The following is a 20,444-nucleotide window of genomic DNA, read 5'->3' as shown; positions in this document are numbered from 1 at the left end:
CTCAGGGGATTGGAAAAAGCTATGGAACCTGAAAATTCCACCAAAGGTGAAGGTCTTTATGTGTCGTGCTACGAGAGATATTCTACCAAATCGTGGAAACCTCCAAAAGAAACAAGTTATGGTCCCCATCTCTTGTGCAACCTGTAGAAATGAATGGGAGAATTCATGGCATCAATTCATTTTCTGCCCAATGACAAAAGCTTGCTGGGAAGAGCTTGGCATCTGGAACCAAATGTTCTCATTATCCAATGAAGTAGATGGTTTTGTCTAATGGATGTTTAAATTGTTCCAGAAAGTAGATGTTAGCACTCTTGAAAATATAGCAATGATATTATAGGGCATATGGAGGGCTCGAACGACAGGCTATGGAACAAAATTGTCAAACCAGCTGAATCAGTAGTTAGCTCAGCGTTACAACTCTTGACGAATTGGAGAGCGGTACGTAGCATCGAAGGAACTCAGGATAGAACAAACCAGCAGGATGGGGAGAGAGTTACCTGGCAAAAACCACAAGATGCAACGTCAATGCATCAGTACAGAATGGTTCAAAGAACATTGGGGTGGGAATGGTCCTTCGAGGCTCAGATGGACTATTTATTTCAGCTAAAACTAATTGTTTCTCTGGAAGCGTAGGAATTAAAGATGCAGAAGCAATGGCGTTCAAGGAAGCCCTTAGCTAGGTAGAAGACATGAATGTTCAAGATGTAATCTTTGAATCCAATTCTAAAATAGTTGTTGAGGCAATAAACTCGGAAAGAGAAGATAACTCAGAATTTGGTGCAATTATCTCAGAGTGTCGTGAAGTACTTCGTCAAAGACCATCGTTCAGTTTCTGTTTCACACGTAGACAAGCAAATAAGGTTACCCACAATCTTGCTAGGGCATCTTGTTTCTATGCTCGTCCCTCGATCTGGAATACTCCTCCAGATTTTATCCTTGATGTTTTGAATGAAGACTGTAATTCTCTTGATTCTTAATAATATTTATGATTTCTATTCAAAAAAAAAAGTTTTAAATACAATTTTTTTTCTTTTTTCTTAGAGATTTAAGAAATAATCTAAACAAATTAAATTTTATATACTTAAAAAAATTCCTCTATTTAAACGTTAAAATTTTAATTTTTTTTGTTACACATATGTGATTAACTAGAAGATCACATATTTGTAACAAAAAAATTTAACTTTCAAATAATTTTTTTTTAAAAAAGGACTAATAAAAATTAAAGAGAAAATATTTTTTTTAAATAAAAGAACTATAATATAAAAAACCCAAAAAAAAGTTTAATTGTGTAACAAAAAAAATTAACTTTTAAATAACATTTTTAAAAGGGCTGAAAAAATTATAAAAGAAAAATTAACAAGTAAATATTTTTTTTCCAAAAAAAATTATCATTTATTATGATGTGGACTAGGAAATATATTTGTAACTAAAAATAAAATTTTAACATTTAAATTGGATTATTAATCACATATTTTAACCAACTTTTTTTTTAATAGTTAATAACTTAATAGTGTTTTTTTTTAAAAAAATTTTATTATAATTGGATGTTCCAAACCATCAATCACCCAAAACTTCGAAATGAATTTTTTTTTTGTTAATATTCCAATTTTTTTTTTAATTTTTTATTTTAAAAAGCTCGAGGATAACAGATCACAGTATAGTAGACAATCATCTCCATTCACCGCCACAAACACAAAGCCGAAGAAGAAGAATTAACAACAATGGCGACGCTCTCTAATTATCCCTCCATCAGCTTATTATGTCATTCCCGTCGGGCTCGCCGTCGCTGTCTTCCTGCTGTATCGGCCACTTACAACGACTCCCCACCTCCTCAGCAGGGTAGCTCCATCACCCGCCGCCAGTTGATAGCATTCAACACAGCTGCCGCCGCCGCCGCAGTCTCGCTTTACCCACTTGGTAACAAGGCGTTGTCGGCGGAAGATGCGCTCTCCGCCTGGGAAAGGGTTTACCTCCCCATTGATCCTGGTGTTGTCCTCCTCGACATTGCTTTTGTCCCCGACGACCCTTCTCACGGTTCCTTTTTTTTTCTCTGTCTACTACGTGATGTGTTAACGATTTGGTTGAGTTTGAAGTTTACATTTTGATTTTTTTTTGATCGGATTGGTTGATTTGACAGGTTTTCTATTGGGGACTAGGCAAACTATATTAGAGACAAAAGATGGAGGAAGCACTTGGGTTTCACGTTCCATTCCCTCTGCTGAAGATGAAGATTTCAACTATAGATTTAACTCCATCAGTTTCAAAGGCAAGGAAGGTTGGATCGTTGGCAAGCCAGCTATTTTACTGTATACTGATGATGCTGGAGAGACTTGGAAACGCATACCCTTAAGTTCTCAACTTCCTGGCGATATGGTAACTCCACAAATCTTCTTAGTTTTCCTTTGTTACTTATTCTCAAGTGATTTCTTTAACTGTACTTGGCCACTCATTATTACAGTATTGGTTCTGAGCTTTTTATTCTGAGAACATTGTTATGGAACGTGCTTCATATGAGAATCTATAATTCCCTTACAAACATCGATTTTTTTTATTTATTTCCTATTTCAAGTTTTTAATGGCCCTCATTATGTACAGCTCTACAGTGTTAAATATGCCAAACATATGTTTTCTTCATTTTTATACCGAACAGATCTTTGTTCTTCTTTGAATGCCTGTGCTGTAACTTCTGACAAAGACGCAAGAAAATGCACGCCTGCACACACTCAGAGTGAGAGAGTGATGACATTTGTATTAGAAAAGAAATCAAACGGAATTTGGAACCAAAACTCCTGAATGTGTGCAACTCTTTTACAGAGAGAATGAATTGAATTTGAGAGATCTAAATCTGAAGTATAGTAACTACCACTATACAATGTATTTATACTAAAACAGGGAGGAAGAAGCGTGTTTCTCAACTTTAACGTCTAATATTCCCCCTCAAGATGGAGAATGGATGTTCTCAATTCCCATCTTGACCAATAGTGCTCGAAATCTAGCTGGAAGGAGTGCTTTAGTAAACAAATCTCCAAGTTGCAGCTGCGAGGCAACATGTAGAACTTTGATGATGCCCGACTGAATCCTCTCGCGCACAATATGACAGTCAATTTCGATATGCTTTGTGCGCTCATGGAAAACAGGGTTGGATGCTATATGAATGGCGGCTTGATTGTCACAAAACAATGTCACTGGTATGTCCACAATAGTGCACAGATCTTTGAGCAATGAAATCATCCATACAGCCTCAAAAGTGGCATTTGCCATGATGTACTCGGCTTCAGCAGACGATTTTGATACGGTTTGCTGCTTCTTTGATTTCCATGAAACCAAGGAGCTGCCAAGCATCACACAAAATCCAGAAACTGATCGACGTGAATCTGGACAACCAGCCCAATCAGAATCCGAAAATACATGCAATCTAACTTCGGACTTGGAGCTGTAAAACAAGCCTTGTCTTGCTGTTCCCTTGACATATCTCATAACAGAATATACAGATTGTAGATGAGCAGATCTTGGGGCAGAAACAAACTGGCTTAACTTGTTTACCGAATAGGCCAAATCCGAACGCGTGATGGTGAGATAAAGTAGCTTTCCCACGAGTTTACGATACACAGAGGGATCTATCAACAACTCACCATCATCTTGACTAAGTTTTGAATTAGCATCCATGGGAGTGGTTCGTGGTTTACTCCCAAGAAGACCGGCTTCAGTGAGTAATTGAAGAGCATAATGGCATTGACATATATAAATGCCTCGTGAAGATTTGGCTACCTCAATGCCCAAGAAGTACTTCAAGTCACCCAACATGTTCAGAAATGTTTTCAAACTCTCAGCTTCAGTTGTGTCATTTGTGGCAATTACTATATCATCCACATATACTAATAGTGCCAAAAATACATTACCATGTGTGCGAACAAATAAAGAATTATCCGCATGGGATTGAACGAAACCAATCTTGAGTATGGTTGAAGAAAACTTAGCAAATCGAGAAGCTTGTTTGAGTTCGTATAGAGATTTTTGTAGCTTACAAACAACATTGAGTGGCAAAGGTTCCCCCTTTTGTTCATACCCGGGAGGAAGCGACATATAGACTTCTTCGAACAAGTCACCGTGTAAAAATGTAATGTTCACATCAAGTTGCATCAAGGACCATCCTCGAACAGCAGCTAACACTAGCAAAGTTCGAACCGTGACTATCTTTGCAACCGGTGAAAATGTTTCAAAATAATCCATACCTTTTTGTTGAGTATACCCTTTTGCTACTAACCGCGCTTTGTATCGTTCTAGAGTTCCATCCGCCCGAAACTTGGCTTTGTAAACCCACTTACAGCCCACTGCACGTTTCTCGGAGGGCAAAGAAACAATGGACCAAGTGTCATTGCTCTCTAAGGCACGCAACTAATCAGTCATGGCATGGCGCCATTCTGGATGTTGAAAAGCTTGAGAGAAGGTGTGAGGCTCATGAATAGAAGAAATATTGTTAACAAAGATTCGATAAGGAGTAGATAGCCTATGAGTGCTAATGACCAAAGATAGGGGTGAACAGTAGATGAATTAGTTAAGGATGAGTAAGTAGTAAAGCAATGATAGTCACGTAAGTGGCTAGGCTTGTTGGATGCTCTTTTGGAACGAGTTTGAGGAAGTTGGTTGGAAGAATCAAAAGACTGTAATGACAACTCAATATGGGCAGGGAGAACATTTTCAGAAAAAAAAAGGCAAAGAGGAATCAGGAGGAGCCGATTGGTCTGCAAAAGGGAAGACTTGTTCATGAAAACCACATCCCTTGATATATAAGCCTCATTAGTATCAATATTGAGAAGTTTGTAGGCCTTATAGCCCATGGGATATCCAAGGAATACAGACTTGGTGGCACGAGAAGAAAATTTAGAACGTTGGCTCAAAAGAGTGGAACCATAACAGAGACACCCAAATGATTTAAGGTGGAGATAAGATGAGAGCTTCTTGAACAGTAACTCAAATGGACTTTTGTTGGAAATGCGGGGAGAAGGAGTCCGGTTGATAAGATATATTGCAGTTAGCACACAATCACTCCAATAAACCAAAGGAACATGTGACTTAAATAACAAAGCTCGTGCTACATTCAAGATGTGTTGATGTTTTCGTTCCACGATCGAGTTTTGTTGTGGTCGTTCAACGCAAGAGTGATAGGAGACAATTCCCTCGGACTTGAATAAAGTGGAAAATTTTAATTCTAGAGCATTGTCGGATCGAACAGATTTGACTTTGGCACCAAATTGGGTCTGCACTAGTTTACAAAATTCAGGAAAAATTCCTAAAACATCAGATTTTGCTTTCATTAGATAAACCCAAGTGTAACGTGTATGGTCATCAACAATGGTAAGGAAGTACTTGTATCCTTCAACACTCAAAGGGTGAAAGAGACCCCAAACATCAATGTGAATCAATTCAAAGGGAGCATCACAAGTTAGATAGTTGGAAATAAAAGGCAATCTCTTTTGCTTAGCTAGATGACAAATAAAGCAATCAAACATATCATTTTGATTTATTGAATTGGTTTGAAGTAGGGGTCCTAGTACAGATAACCTAGGTAAAGAAGGGTGCGCCATTCTATAGTGCCACAATTTGTTTTGAGAAAGAGAAACATTACAAATTGCAAGGAGTATGCTGAAAGTTTTTAGAACATAAAGGTTCCCAACTCGGCTACCCATCCCAATCCTCCTATCCTTGATGAAGTCCTGTATGATACAAGAATCAGAAGAAAACAACACAAAACAATTTAGATGCTTGGTAAGACAGCTAATGGAAATAAGATTGAAATGAAATTGAGGAACAAAGAGGACATTCTCTAGCACTAAGTCAGGGGATAGGAAAACAAATCCTATATATGTTGCTGCCACTGTAGAGTTATTAGGTAATGTGACAGTGGAATTCTTGGCTTTGTAGGATTGAAAAAATGCAAGGGAACAACAAATGTGATGTGTTGCCCCTGTGTACAAGACCCAATGATTATTTAGGATGGATGAAACACTAAGGGATAACGAAGAAATACCACTGAGACAAGATGCGGATGGCTCAAGCTGTTTGGAATCCATTGCGGTGCCATAGCCAAGCTGTAGTTGGGTACTCAAGAAGGCAAGAAGCTGCTTGCATTGATCAGGACTCAGTGAATCATGAGTGTTGTTGGTCGAATTTGATTGAGTTTCGGCAGCCCTGAGATGATTCGCTCGAACCTTGGATGCATGTGGCTTCTGTTTATATTTTGGGTGGCTAGGTGGATATCCATGCAGTTGGTAGCACTTATCAATCATATGACCCGGATAGTGGCAATAAGAACGGATCATATGATCTGATTTTCCACCTTTATCACCTTTGCTATATGAATCTCCTTTTACAACAGCAGCAGTACACGGATTTGAGGATAGAAGTGAGGCGCGATCCAATGATGAACTAGAAATGTCAGAGTGTATGGATCGTTGACGCTCATCTTGAACCACTAATGAAAAAATCTTCGAAATAGTTGGAATCGGATCCATCATCAAAACTTGAGCACTGATCTGAATTCTGAGCATACGACTCATTCAATCCCATCAAAAACTGCATAACACAGTCTTGATTTTGGTACTTCACCCAATCCTTCATAGAACCACAACTGCACACCGAAATTGGTTGAAAATCCTTCAATTCATCCCATAGCATCCTCAAACGAATGTAGTAAGTGCTAACATCCATCGAACCTTGCTGTAAACCGGTCAGTAGCTTTTAATTTGAAAAATTCGAGGTGCATTACGTTGATGGAACCTTTCACGAAGATCGATCCAAATCTCGTGTGCGGTGGGAATGTACATGAGGCTATCCGCAATTTCCCGACTAACAGCATTAAGCAGCCATGAAATCACCATGCTATTACATCTGATCCATGAGCCGTACAACAGATCTTCAAGAGGAGGACGCATAAACGTACCATCGACGAAACCAAGCTTGTTTTTAGCAGTGAGCGCCATAGACATCGTACGACTCCGGGTGTTGTAATTGTTACCTGCGAGGGAGTGAGATACGAGTACGAGACCAGGATGATCGCCATTTTGGAGAAAATATGGGCTGCTCGAATCATCGAGAACAACTCGCCCGTTCTGAGAATTCGAAGCTTGAGCATGCGATGCATTAGGTTTCACCATGGCGGAATTTTACTGCTCTGATACCATATTAGCAAAGAAATCAACGGAAATTGAATTTGAGAGATCTAAAATATGAAGAATAGTAACTACCACTATACAATGTATTTATACTAAAACAGGGAGTAGAAGCGTGTTTCTCAACTTTAACGTCTAATAATTTGCCTTTCCTTAATTCATTTTCATCGTGGAGGTGGTACAAGAAGAGACAAGGTTAAGAGACCTAGTTTCTTTGACTCCAAAACTAAGAAAATGTGCTGGGATGAAGCGAAGTTGGTCCCTGGTCGAGATCCCGATAGATGGCTAATGGATGCAGTTGGAAATATTGTTTGAGAAGGTCTTCATACCTTCTTCGAAACAGGGTAAATAGGTTGAAGTCCAACAAAAATGGCTTTGATCAAATATTACTGAAAGGTTATTCTTGTAACATTAAGTTCAGTAATGAAGAACTTCACAATATTGAGATGGCCGTTTATGGGAATGTCATCCATCCAGGGAACAAATGTCGTGTTGGGAGTATTGATGCAAAGATGGGTAAATACAACTCCTGCGATTACATGCAACTCGCACAAATATGACTGAAACCTCATAGTCTAGATGGCTTTGATGATGAAATGAATTGTAGCCTTTCTGGGAAGAAAATATGTGTGCAAATTGATGTTCATTAAGATGTTCTTAGTTGGGTTTTATTCTCAATTAAATTTTAGAATCCCTTGAGTCCTCTTGCCTGCTTAATCTATCACCACTTATATGCTATACATTTTGTTGATTTTTTTTAAAATGTTGGGGAGTCCCATCTGGCCTCTTCCTTTTATATTCACTCCTTAGTTGGTATTCTATCATTTTTATAAAGAATCAAAAACAGAAATTGATTTACTTATCCTTCATTTATAATTTTCAGAATTATTTTGTCTATGTAAATCTGTTTGTTTAACTTGAATTATCTATAGTGGAGTTATATTAATAAATTTCCCTTCATTAGTGAATTTGATGAACGTGGCATAGTTGGGCTCCATGATTAATTTTTTTATTTTGTTTTATGTAAAATTTGATATTATAAAAATTAAATGCATTTTAGAAATATATTCCAGACCAGGAAAGTTATCGAGTAATAATTGTTTTTGTAATTGCAGGTATATATAGAAGCCACCGGAGATAAGAGTTCAGAAATGGTAACAGATCAAGGTGCGATATATGTAACATCAAATAGAGGATACAACTGGAAGGCTGCTGTCCAGGAGACGGTTTCGGCTACTCTGAATAGGTGAATATCTTCCGAGCCCTTATGTCCAGTTGGTATCTCTTATACAATTTTTTTTAGAAATGAATCTAGTTTATTTCCATCATGGGAAAAGGTAAAGCACATTAAAATTTGTTCTTAAAAACTGCTACTGAGACTTCCTCTAATACAAACTTATATGTTACAAAGACATGGAGTGTACCAAACTAATTAGACATAATCTACTTTTATTGAGGCTATGCTCTCTCATTCTTTACATCATCAATGGACATTGATGTTCTATTACCATGTAAATTTGCTTTCTCTTCACCCTTTTTAAACCATTCACATGTCCTTCAGTTATTTTTTAAAATATTTGTTCTGTTGTATTGGTAATCTTTTCGTGTCTATTCTCAGAGTAAAAAATAGGCAGGAGAAGTCCTTTTATTGGATAAGAAAGTGAGAAGTTTTTATGATCAATGTTTGCTTTACCGCTGCAAAACGTAATTTTTTTTTCTTTGTAACCAAATGCTTATTCATAACAGTTTTTACTCGTATCAATAATTCAAGTGTCTCTGCCTGTCCTTTAAGTTCTGAACTCGTCAATTACTTCTACATTCTTAATGCTATTTCAGAACAGTATCCAGTGGTATCAGTGGTGCAAGCTACTATACAGGCACTTTCAGCGCTGTGAATCGCTCACCTGAAGGAAACTATGTTGCTGTTTCAAGTCGTGGTAACTTCTATTTGACATGGGAACCTGGTCAGGTGAAATTTCTGTCTTTGTACATTCGTTCTGTAGACTCAGATTGGAATTTGTACAACCAGTTTGGGTTTAAATTTTAAAATCCATAAAATATTTTTATCTGAGTAGGTAGGTATCACGGCTCTTTATTCGTGAGACGGATCAACTCTGCCCATATTTACAATAAAAAACAATGCATCGGTCTCACAAAATTGATCCGTGAGACCATCTAACAAAAGTTTTTATGTTCCTATTTTCTTGGACACCGAGTTAAGTAAATCTATGAAACCAATTTTCTAGTAAGTTTCAATGTGAAATATACTTGAGAAGATTGGAAAAATCTTAAGGTCAATGCATGATCATAGGCCTTCTGGCAACCACACAACAGGGCTGTGGCTAGAAGAATCCAGAACATGGGCTGGAGAGCTGATGGTGGCCTTTGGCTTCTTGTACGTGGTGGTGGACTATACCTCAGTAAGGGCACAGGGGTGGGTGAATTCCTCTTCTGGAAGCATCATACATAAACCGTGCATTTACACTTGTCTGCTAAATTCATCCCTCGTTTACTTTGAGTTTTTGGCTTACTGTTGCCGTGAGTTAGCATTCAGTTTCAATTTAATTTCATCTCTATTTTTAAACTTGGCATCTTCCACATTTTCAGATAACTGAGGATTTTGAGGAAGTTCCAGTACAAAGCCGTGGATTTGGGATTCTCGATGTTGGATACCGCTCAAAGGTACAACATGGTCTGTTTTTTTTTAACTGTCCGGATAGAAAAAAACCACTGATCAGTAATTTACATTATTATAATACAGTAATCTATGTACATATTTGTTAAACAAGAATGATGGAGAATAAACTACAAGTATCTGATACTGATCATCATTTGGCTGATGTAATTCATAGGATGAAGCATGGGCTGCTGGTGGAAGTGGAATTCTTTTAAAAACTACGAACAGTGGGAAGACATGGATCCGTGACAAAGCAGCCGACAACATTGCTGCCAATCTATATTCCGTAAAGTGAGCTCATTCTTCCTCACTATATAAGCATGCTTATGAACTGCTAATGACTTTCATTTCCTTATACTATTATATTATTTCAAGTACCTGTTACCCAGGGCAGGGGCTACTGGGATTGAGGAAAATATATTTTTCAAGACGTTCTAGTTTTGTTCGCTGGATTTTGCTGGAGGGAGAGAGACTATGCTGCAATTCCAAAGCACTTATAAAATATTCGTTATCTTGAATACGATCAACCTACCAGGCATTAATCTTTTGAACGATGATGCAGGTTTATCAGTGATAAACAAGGCTTTGTGCTCGGTAATGATGGAGTTTTGCTAAAATATCTAGGATGAGTAATGACCTGAACAAGGTAAAAGCAAATATACATTCCTCATTTCAATTCCACTGTTTCAGGCAACAAGTTTAAGTATCCATATTCCCTGCAGAAGCTATAAAACGACATGCAAAATTTTGCATGAGTTGGTTTAATATTTTTTTGTCTACCTTTTCTCTGACACCTTCACCAGTTGTGCTAATTATGTGCAGATTTTGAAAGGGTGACACCAGTTTTGTAATGTAATGCCGAATGTGCGAAATATGCTCGTTTATTGTGTGCCATTCAGCAATGCTTTCACTCGAGAACAGAGGCCTCAAACATTTTGTTTTACACTGTAAATGTCCTGTAACATTTCATGGATTACAGTCTCTGCAACCAAATTAACTTGGACACAAACTCTTTTCGACGTTGACCAAGTAAAGCTTGATGTTCCAAAATAATTAAGAGAATGTTTGGTTAAATTTATTTAAAATAGCTTATAAACTCTTATGTTTTATATGTTGTTTTTAGAACTTATACGCTGTGATAAAATGTTAAAAGGTTTGGATTAACTTTTTTTTAAAAAACATAAAAATGTTAGTGTGTTTAGTATTATAATATTTTTTATTTTCATAANTATATATATGAAAATAGTTTTATAATTTTAATATTTAATATTATTTTTAATGTGTGTAAATAAAATATTAGTTAAAAAATTGTAGATTGACATTTTTATTCTTTATATCTTGATAAAAAGATAGAACAAAATCTTATGTTAAGTTTGATTACAAAAAAAAAAAGTGATAAAGTGATGATTTAATAAGTAAAGATAAAATGAAGATTAAAGAAGATATATAAGAATATTTTGGAAAAATGAAATACAAAAATAAAATCTTTTTGAAAAATGTGGAGTATTAATATTTTTTAAAAACTGAAAAACTTATTTCTCGCTTGAAGTAGTTTGCAATTTTTTCATCAAACAAATTATTAGAGCTTATAAATTCTTAAACAACTTATAAACTATTTTTTTAGAGCTTATAACATCTGTCAAACACCGTCAAAATAATACACATACAAGATTGACAAATTTTATGTTAAAAAAATTATTTTGCAATACTCTTCCAAATGAGAATGATAAGCTATCGGCAAATGCTAACAAGCTTCAAGATAAGCAAATCTTTTCTATAAATAAATAGAACAAAATTAATAAAGATTTTACTGATAATGTTTTTTCAATATAAAAAAAGAATAATGTTTAATGACGATGACATATATATATATATATTATATATATTATATACATATATTTTTTTAATAAAAAAGGCAAAACCCTAGTTTACTGCTTCCGCCGCTTCTCTAATTATTAATCGCTATATAAAGGCAACAATATTGGCCACAAACTCGAATCTCTTCTACTCCTACCTTTTGTTTCGTTAAACCCTTGTTGCTAGGGTTTCTCCACCTCTCCAGCCACCATCAGAAACTCGTCTTACGATGGCCAAATCTAACAAGAAGTCAGCCACTAAGGTGAAATATTCGTTGTATGACTGTTGTTTTTGCTGTTTTTTTTTGGTCCATTGAAAGATTAGATTAATCGGTTCTTTTTGTAGGTCGATGCTGCCGTTGTTCCCGCCGATCCCTTGAAAAAAGGTTCGATTTTGGCTACCTTTAATCGCTGTTGGGTCTCGATTTCTTTTCTTTTTTTTATTGGTGAGTTGAGATGCGGCTTGTGGGAGTTAAATTTGATAGCTAATTTTTGTTTCTGTATTTTGTATGTGTAACAACAGGAAAGAGAGAAGCTGAGGAGGTTGTAGATAAAAAGGACGCTAAGAAGCAGAAGAAGGATCTGGTGGAGGAAAAGAAGATCGAAATCAAGACTAAGAAGAAGATTGTCAAAAAGAAGGACGAGACATCATCTGATGAAGAAACTTCTTCCGAGTCTGAGACAAAATTGAAGGTTTAATTGCTAGATTTTTGGGGTTACAATTTATACGGTTCTGTGCTTTTCTTTTTGTTTGTATTTTTTGTGTGTACAAAGACGTAAGATGCCAATACGCTTGTTTCACTCTAAAGATGCGCGCATGTTCTGTTTCATTTGCTAGTTATCTTTGTGTGTTTTTGCCAAAACAATGATAAGTAAATCTTTCTACTTGTGTTTGGAACTGTTACTATGTTAAGGTATCTGCGAAGAATGTCGCCTTAAAAGCAGACGCAGGATCTGAAGACAGTAGTGGTTTAGAGGAAGATGTCAGTGTACCTAAGAATACACCTTTAGCAAAAAATGGTAATTTGGCTGCTGCGAAGAAAGAAGACGATTCAAATGAAGAATCTGATTCTGAAGACGAAACTAGTTCGGACGAGGATGTTGCTGCGCCCAAGAAAGCCCCTGCTGCTATAGTAAAAAATGTCCCTGTATCAGCTGCCAAGAAGAAAGACGAATCAAGTAGTGAATTATCTGATTCTGAAGATGAAACCAGTTCTGATGATGATGTCGCTGCAGCCAAGAAAGCTCCCGTACCTCAGGCTAAAAATGTCACTGTTGCCGCTACCAAGAAGAAAGATGAATCTAGTGACGATTCTGTTTCCGAAGATGAAACTAGTTCTGACGAGGATGTTGCTGCTGCGAAGAAAGCTCCCACCAAAACTGCCCCTGCGGCTGCTGCAAAGAAAGCTCCCACCAAAACTGCCCCTGCGGCTGCTGCAAAGAAGGACGACTCAAATGATAGGTCTGATTCTGAAGACGAAACAAGTTCTGATGACGAAGCTCCAGCTGCTAAGAAAACTCCTGCTGCTCTCGCTAAGAAAAGCCATGTAGCTGCCGTCAAGGGAAAAGATGAATCAAGCAGTGACGGTGAAAGTTCTGATGAAGATGTTATTGCAACTAAAACTGTGACGCCTGTTGTGAAGAAGAAGGTCGAGTCCAGTGAAGATTCAGAGTCGGATGATGAAAGCAGCAGCTCTGATGATGAGGTAAGTGTGTAGTTTTGACTTCTACGCTTTTTCAGTTAGAAGAAAATTGTTATTTGGTTACTGAATATTTTTACTACGTTATCTGGTAACTGAATTTTTTAAATCCTTTTCTTTTGTCTTTTTTTTTGAGGTGGAAAACGAAAACAGACTTGCAAAAATCTCCAATTGTTTTAGGTAGTGATAATTTTAGATTATTAATATTATTTTATACATTATAATATCCTCCTCGGCAGGCTCCTAAAAAAGCTGTTTCTTTGAAAAGAACCACTACGGAAGCAACCAAGGTAAATTTAATCTCCTTATGTCTCTATACTTTGAGACTTCTTTAGAGCTTCTTTTAGGAAACTAGTGATGATCACTCACGTTAACACTCTTTTACAGGCCAAGAAAAACGCTAGATCTGAAGATGACAGTTCAGATGAGGAAAGTGATGATGGAGAGCCTCAAAAGAAAAAGATCAAAGTTCCAGTATGTTAAAAGCGATTGTGTGATATAAAATTTGTTCTGTTGCACTGTAATTGATTTCCTTGTTCCTTTATATGATTCAGCCCTCTAATGCATGAGTTTTTTCTTCAATGTTTCCTTCTCCTTTAAAATTACTTTTTTGCATTTGCAGGATACTGATGTAGAAATGGCTGATGCTGTATCTGCAAAGGCAAATGCAGGGAAAGGAGGTTCGAAAATTGAAAAAACTGTAAGCTCTATCGGTCTTGACCGCTGTTCCAAGTCTTTGCATGATCAAATACGTGGGAATAGTTTAAGGAATTGCAATCCCAACTTTTTGAACTGACTTTTTTGAGGGGACCACAAAAAGTTGGTGCATTTATAATATTTGGGTGGACAATGAAATTTTCTTCTTACTAGAAAGTGATTTGGCATCATTTATGTGTTTCAATAACGTTCTATATGCACTTTTTTGCAGCCCAAGACACCTATCACTCCGAAAGAGCAAACAAGAGGATCTAAAACCCTGTTTGTTGGGAATCTTTCTTACTCTGTTGAGCAAGCTGATGTGTAAGTATAGATGCTGTAAATTGTTTTCTTGGCGACCGATTTGTTTTACACTGACGTGTCATTGTAATGTTTCAGTGAGAATTTTTTCAAAGATGCTGGGGAAATTGTTGAGGTTCGCTTTTCCATGTTCCCGGATAATTCTTTCAGGGGCTTTGGTCATGTTGAATTTGCTACAGCAGCAGAAGCAGAAAAGGTGGTTATTGATGGATTCATTTATCTCGGCGCTAACACTTAAATATGACTTCCTATTAGGGCTGTGAATGAACTGAATCGAGTCGAGTCGATTAGTAGTTTTTTTCGTATTCAAGCTCGAAGCGTGGCTCAAACTTTGAATAATAGACTAGTTTGGCCTCATTCAGCTCAACTTAGAGTTCGATTTTGAGTCCGATTGTTAGTTTCTTTGTCGAACTTGAGCAAGCAAATGCATGGACTTTTACTTAAATTCATAAACTCCTTTAGTTATGTTTATATTATATAAAATGAATCAATCTATTAAAGCTCATTAGCGGCTCATGAGTTATTTGACTAAAACATGAAGTCTAAAATTTGGCTTGATTATACATTTGAGCTTGGCTCGAGTTTGATTGTTTCAGTTACAAATTGAATGATATGCCAACCTGCTAAAAAACTAGCGAGTTAGGTTGGCGCCCCTATGTTGTTCCATCAAAATGGTTGCTTACATGTTACAATTAAAAGGAGATACTTTTTTATTCTTATATTATATGTTATTGTTGCAGTTGATATAAAGCTATTTTGTGTTTTATACTTATGACAAAAGTTGAAAGAGTAATTACAATACTGTATAATCATTAGTTTTGTTGATAAATAAGACATGGCTATGTTGCAAAGGTCCTGATGCTTGCTCGGCTATAGTTTTTGTCCTACTTGAGAATATACTATTCTAATGCGGGTGCTTTAGTGGTAGCTTTTACTGGAAGTTTGTATTGTTATCGAATATTTTGTGTAAAAATTTATCAGGCCCTCCGCGAAATGAATGGTAAGGAGTTGCTGGGTCGTCCTGTGAAACTTGACCTTGCAAAGGAAAGGGGGGCATTCACTCCGCATAGTGGGTATGTTGGATCATTATTCATAGCTTTCTTGGATCATTATTTATAGCCTTCATTCTAAGTTTTGCTTGATAGCGCTGGTACTTACATATTAATTTTATTTTAAATTGGTTTAGTGAAAAGGATGCGAATTCCTTCCAGAAGGGTGGTAGAGCTCAAGGCCAAACAATTTTTGTTCGCGGATTCAATAAAGACGAAGAAGAAGACAAGGCATGTGTTTTCACCGCCCACTTTTGTTACCCATTTTATTATCTCTGCTGCATCACATCATATAACACATCTCAATAACATAATTAAATTTCAGATTAGGAGCTCTTTGGAAGATCATTTTGGCTCTTGCGGCGAAATTTCTCGAGTGTCTATTCCTAAAGATCAGGAGGGTGGTTTTAAAGGGTCGGTGTCTCTTTTACTTTTCTTCCCTTGGTTTTCAGGGGGCCTAGTTAATTTCAATTTTTTTTTATTTTCGTTAATGTTTTGTATGCTTTTGAAATGGCTTATTCAAATTACTTCCTGCTCGTAGGATGGCTTATATCGATTTTACTGAGAGTGATGGCTTCAACAAAGCTTTAGAATTGAATGGTTCTGAAATTGGAGAGTATAGTTTGACGGTGGAGGAGGCGAAGCCTAGAGGTGACGCCTCTGGTGGAGCCAGAGGTGGTGGGCGCGGTGATAGATTCGGTGGGGGCCGGTTCGGCAGTGGTGGTCGAAATGGCGGTGGGGGCCGGTTCGGCAGTGGTGGTCGAAATGGTGGTGGGGGCCGATTTGGAAGCGGTGGCCGAGCAGATCGCTTTGGCGATGGTAGTCGTGGTAGAAGTAACAGAGGACGTGCAAATTTCAACAAGCCAAGCATGGCTGCATCTGGAACTGGTGTGCAAATATTATACTTAACAGTTAACACGCCGTATTTTTCTTGAGAATGAATATTAGATAGATAGATATCTATTTAGTGTTATCAAGTGATGGTATTTATATAATATAATGTTTCGACTTAAATGTTGTTTTTTTGTTTGCAGGGAAGAAAACGACCTTCAATGATGAGGAGTAGAAAGCTGTTTTCATTTTTGCATGGGGAGCTTGTTTTTGTTTTTATTTTTATTAAATGCTTGATGTTTATTTATATAAAATCTGAATCGTACTGTTTTAAATTGCACTTGAATTGCAGACTAGTTTGGATTTTGATTATTGACAATTATGACATATAAACATATTTGTGTTAATGACTGCACAGATATGCCTGCTACCTTTTTGTTTGTTGGACTTGAGTGGAAGTACATTCCCAGCTCAAAATCATTAAACACGGTAATATTTTATGCAGTTAAAGTCTGAGCAATGCAATACACGAGTGTGATTGGTTTTAGGGATTTGATGAAGTGAGGTATTTTTTCTTTTGTCTAATTTTGTGAATGTTTTGAATCAAGTAGTGCTATTTTCCACTGTATGTCTACTTCATTCACTTTGCCTCACAAATGATCCTTAATTCTATATTTATTTATTGTGGAACATAGTATTTAAATATAAAGCTAGGCCACATATTCTTTAATATACTAGTATTTTTGCACGTATGTGGAAAATGGTAAATACAATATAATTTTATATATTTTAACTCATATTTTTATTCTTTACAGTCTACATTAAATTGTAAAAAAATTATTCCTAAAAATATATATTATAAAAAAATAAAATAAAATTATACGTGCTAAATTAATTTGATAATTTCCAATCTTTTTTCCTTTGAAATAAAATATGAGGAGAATTTTAAAATTGATACGGATATTTTAAGTAAAGTAGAAAAGACTTCACCATCAACACCAAACTATAATCGTAATAGATTGTTATAATCTTACTAGCATAAATGATATATTTATTTATATCAATTGCGTGCTTAAATTTATTGTCTATCTCAAGAAATTTACGTTTTCTAATTAGAAAATTTTGGTCCGATACAATATATACCTTTGAAAAACTTGGATTCAATATTGTGGTTTTTAGATAATTCATGTAACATTAGAAACTTTAGGGGTGGGTCGGGTTTCGGGTCAACCCGCGATCTTTTTTTTTCAACCCAACCCAACCCGAAAACCCCCAACCTGAACACGAACTCTTCTAACCCGAAATTTATTTATTTTTTTAAAAAAATTCGAAAAAATAAAAAATTATAATAATATTTTAATTTAAACACATAATAAAAAAATTTCCGATTTAAATTTGAAAATTTAATTGTAGAAAATTAAAATTATATTTACTAAATCAAATAAACAATTGTTAAAAAACTAAAAAATATACAAAATAAATATTAAATGATGAAAATTTAACATATAATATACAATAAATTTTGTTCAAACATACAATATATAAAAATATAGGTAATATTTTCAAAAAAAAAAAATTTCGGGTCAACCCGCGACCCAACCCGAAACCCATCTAACCTAGCTCTAACGCGAACCCACCCAACCCGAACCCGAAAAACCTCAATCCGAACCTGATTTTTTTCGTGTGGGGTCGTGTCGGGTTGACGGGTCGTGTTGCATTTTGACACCTCTAAGAAACTTAAATATTTTCGAAAGATTAATCAATGCGCGGGGTCACATGGATGAATGCAATCGGTTTATTTGAAAGATGCCTCCACGACTATAGATTTTATTTTTACTTGATTTTTAAAATTAAATTCAAAATATTATATTTTATTTCCCTCTTATTTCCAGTCACTCTGATCATTTATAAGAATAGCCCACTTTCTAATTAGCTTAGTATTTTTGAAAAGATAATTCTAGTTTTTATTTTTAAAAAAATTATTGATAACAAATAAATTGCTAAATATTAATAAATGGATAAAAGCAACTACGGAATTATGGGTCTTGAAAATATGAACCAAATAACTTTCACAAAAACTAATGCTAGACATTCTCATTAGTCAATTTTCTGAGACAGATATTTATTTTATTAGAATCATCCATGAAATATAATCTTTTTTATTGTAAATATGAGCAGAGTTGATCTGCCTCACAAATAAAGAATCCGTTTCACAAGTGACATACTCACTAACTTTAAGATATGAACATTTCAAATAAAGAATGAATAATACTCACAAGATTTTCACGAGTGTTCACATCTAGCTAGGAGATAACTAATTAATCATGTTCAACAGTTTTTCCAACTCCAACATATCCCAAACATCTCCATTTTCCTGATGATTTGAATCGTTTCGTAGTAGATTCCAAGCAGATGTAGTCGCCAACACCGAACCGGGCTGGAAAATTCATAGGATCAACATGCTGAGTACTCGAATTGCATATCAATTCTATCATGCTAGCTTCTGCAGCTTGTTCGACCCGAGGTCGGTATCCATTGTCTGCTGCAGCTTCGAGCTCCCAATCATAAACTTCTGATTTCCTTTTATTGTATGGGATTTGTAAATCTTACAAACTGACCATGTATCTAATTTCAATTGTTGTAGTTTATTTCAAGAAGCCATTACTCTCATTTGAAATTAATTATGGACAAATATAAATATTTTTGTACTGTCTCAATCGATTTCAGATATTATTATCACATATTGAAGAAAACTGTGTTTTAAAAAGATTGTTTCAAGCGTAAAATTAATTAGTATTTGAGAGTGAAAAAAATAAACTTTTTTTTTTTGTGTGAGACGCTCTAAATAAAGAATAAGTCTCTTGTGAGATGGTCTCATGAATCTTTATCTGTGAGACGGGTCAATCCTACCGATATTCACAATAAAAAGTAATACTCTTAGCATAAAAAGTAATACTTTTTCATGAATGACCCAAATAAGAGATACTCTTAGCATAAAAAGTAATACTTTTTCATGCATGACCCAAATAAGATATTCGTCTCACAAAATACGACCCGTGAGACCGTCTCACAAAATACGACCCGTGAGACCGTCTCACATAAATTTTTGCCCTAAATAAATACGTTAATTTTAATTTTTGCTTTCCCAAAGGCCAAAGAGCAAAAAACGTGTGAGAGTCGTAATGATTCATATTTATATTTTTTTATTTTTTAAATATACGTTTAAACTTTTCCATTTATATTTATAACGAAGTTAAGTAAATTCATTTTATTTACATAATCATGTAATTTTTCTTTTCTTTTTTGAAAAACATAAGCATGTATTCCTTTTGAGGTACAATTTTGTTACATGCGTCAGCCTTTTGGGGTAAATTTTTTTTAAAAAATGTAATAGAAATGAATTATGTTGATAAGGATCATCAAGAATATAAAAACAACTCATTGAAAGAAAAAGAAGAAGAAGATGGAAATAAAAGTAACAAACAGCAAAAAAAATCATCAAAACAAACCATGTTCTCTTCTTAAAAGGAATCGTCAAACAGAAACAAAACATGTCATCTTTGTAAGAAATATGACACATGTTAAGAGAAGTAGCGTGTACAAATTGAAATTGGCGACGGCCAAGAAAATTTAGATGCGTACACGACTCTCTTTCTGAATCTCGGCTCCTGCAATAACTCGTCGATGGTATGAGAAACGCCTATAAATAGAGCGATTGAGGTCCCTAAGCACACACACCTCATAAGAAATATACACCATCTACAGAGAGCGTGAAGTGCTTAGAAGGCTTCAACCGAGAAGAAAAGCAGAGAATTTCAAAGTTTTCAATGGGCCGGAGGTAATTCTCGATTAAGCTTCCGCATATTATATATCATGTTTATATATACGTAGAAACATGATTTTAAGAAAAATTCTAACATTTGGTATCAGAGCAGTGATACCTCTGCCTTGAAAATATTTGATTTCATATCATGAAATTTCAGGAAAAAGAATTTTAAGTTTTACGTAAGAAACTTGAAATTTAAAGGTCGGATAAGAAACTTACCTGAAAATTTCTTCGGAGAATTTTCTTCTTGATTGCAGTTTAAAGTTCTTCTTTGAATCTTGAAAATTAAATAAAGTTTCTGAATTTGAAAAAAAAAAAA

General features: G+C 35.5%; 2 protein-coding genes across 5 annotated transcripts; both read left to right on the top strand.

Annotated features, from left to right (window-relative positions):
• The first annotated feature begins 1,652 nt into the window (after positions 1–1,652).
• On the top strand, positions 1,653–10,851 carry LOC140990493 (photosystem II stability/assembly factor HCF136, chloroplastic-like). 3 transcript variants are annotated; one of them, XM_073460208.1, is made up of 9 exons: positions 1,654–2,034; positions 2,138–2,373; positions 8,285–8,415; positions 9,006–9,138; positions 9,481–9,603; positions 9,777–9,851; positions 10,022–10,137; positions 10,409–10,492; positions 10,669–10,851. In XM_073460208.1, the coding sequence occupies exons 1-8, from the start codon at positions 1,722–1,724 to the stop codon at positions 10,473–10,475; spliced, it is 1,194 nt and encodes a 397-aa protein (XP_073316309.1). In that variant the 5' UTR covers positions 1,654–1,721; the 3' UTR covers positions 10,476–10,492; positions 10,669–10,851. The 3 variants fall into 3 exon arrangements, with proteins under 3 accessions (XP_073316311.1, XP_073316309.1, XP_073316310.1); XM_073460209.1 differs by having other exon boundaries at positions 10,650–10,851; XM_073460210.1 differs by lacking the exon at positions 10,669–10,851 and having other exon boundaries at positions 1,653–2,034; positions 10,236–10,463.
• A 946-nt stretch (positions 10,852–11,797) lies between these two features.
• Positions 11,798–16,706, top strand: LOC140989791 (uncharacterized). 2 transcript variants are annotated; one of them, XM_073459193.1, is made up of 14 exons: positions 11,798–11,965; positions 12,049–12,088; positions 12,226–12,395; positions 12,617–13,408; positions 13,639–13,692; positions 13,790–13,876; positions 14,025–14,102; positions 14,331–14,422; positions 14,498–14,615; positions 15,401–15,492; positions 15,606–15,699; positions 15,794–15,882; positions 16,010–16,356; positions 16,503–16,706. In XM_073459193.1, the coding sequence occupies exons 1-14, from the start codon at positions 11,933–11,935 to the stop codon at positions 16,532–16,534; spliced, it is 2,118 nt and encodes a 705-aa protein (XP_073315294.1). In that variant the 5' UTR covers positions 11,798–11,932; the 3' UTR covers positions 16,535–16,706. The 2 variants fall into 2 exon arrangements, with proteins under 2 accessions (XP_073315294.1, XP_073315295.1); XM_073459194.1 differs by having other exon boundaries at positions 11,799–11,965; positions 13,642–13,692.
• The last annotated feature ends 3,738 nt before the right edge of the window (positions 16,707–20,444 follow it).

Source organism: Primulina huaijiensis, chromosome 12, assembly GCF_012295235.1.
Source record: "Primulina huaijiensis isolate GDHJ02 chromosome 12, ASM1229523v2, whole genome shotgun sequence".
Taxonomy (NCBI): Eukaryota; Viridiplantae; Streptophyta; class Magnoliopsida; order Lamiales; family Gesneriaceae; genus Primulina; species Primulina huaijiensis.
Note: the sequence above shows the minus strand (reverse complement) of the source record. Positions and strands in the feature narration are given on the sequence as shown.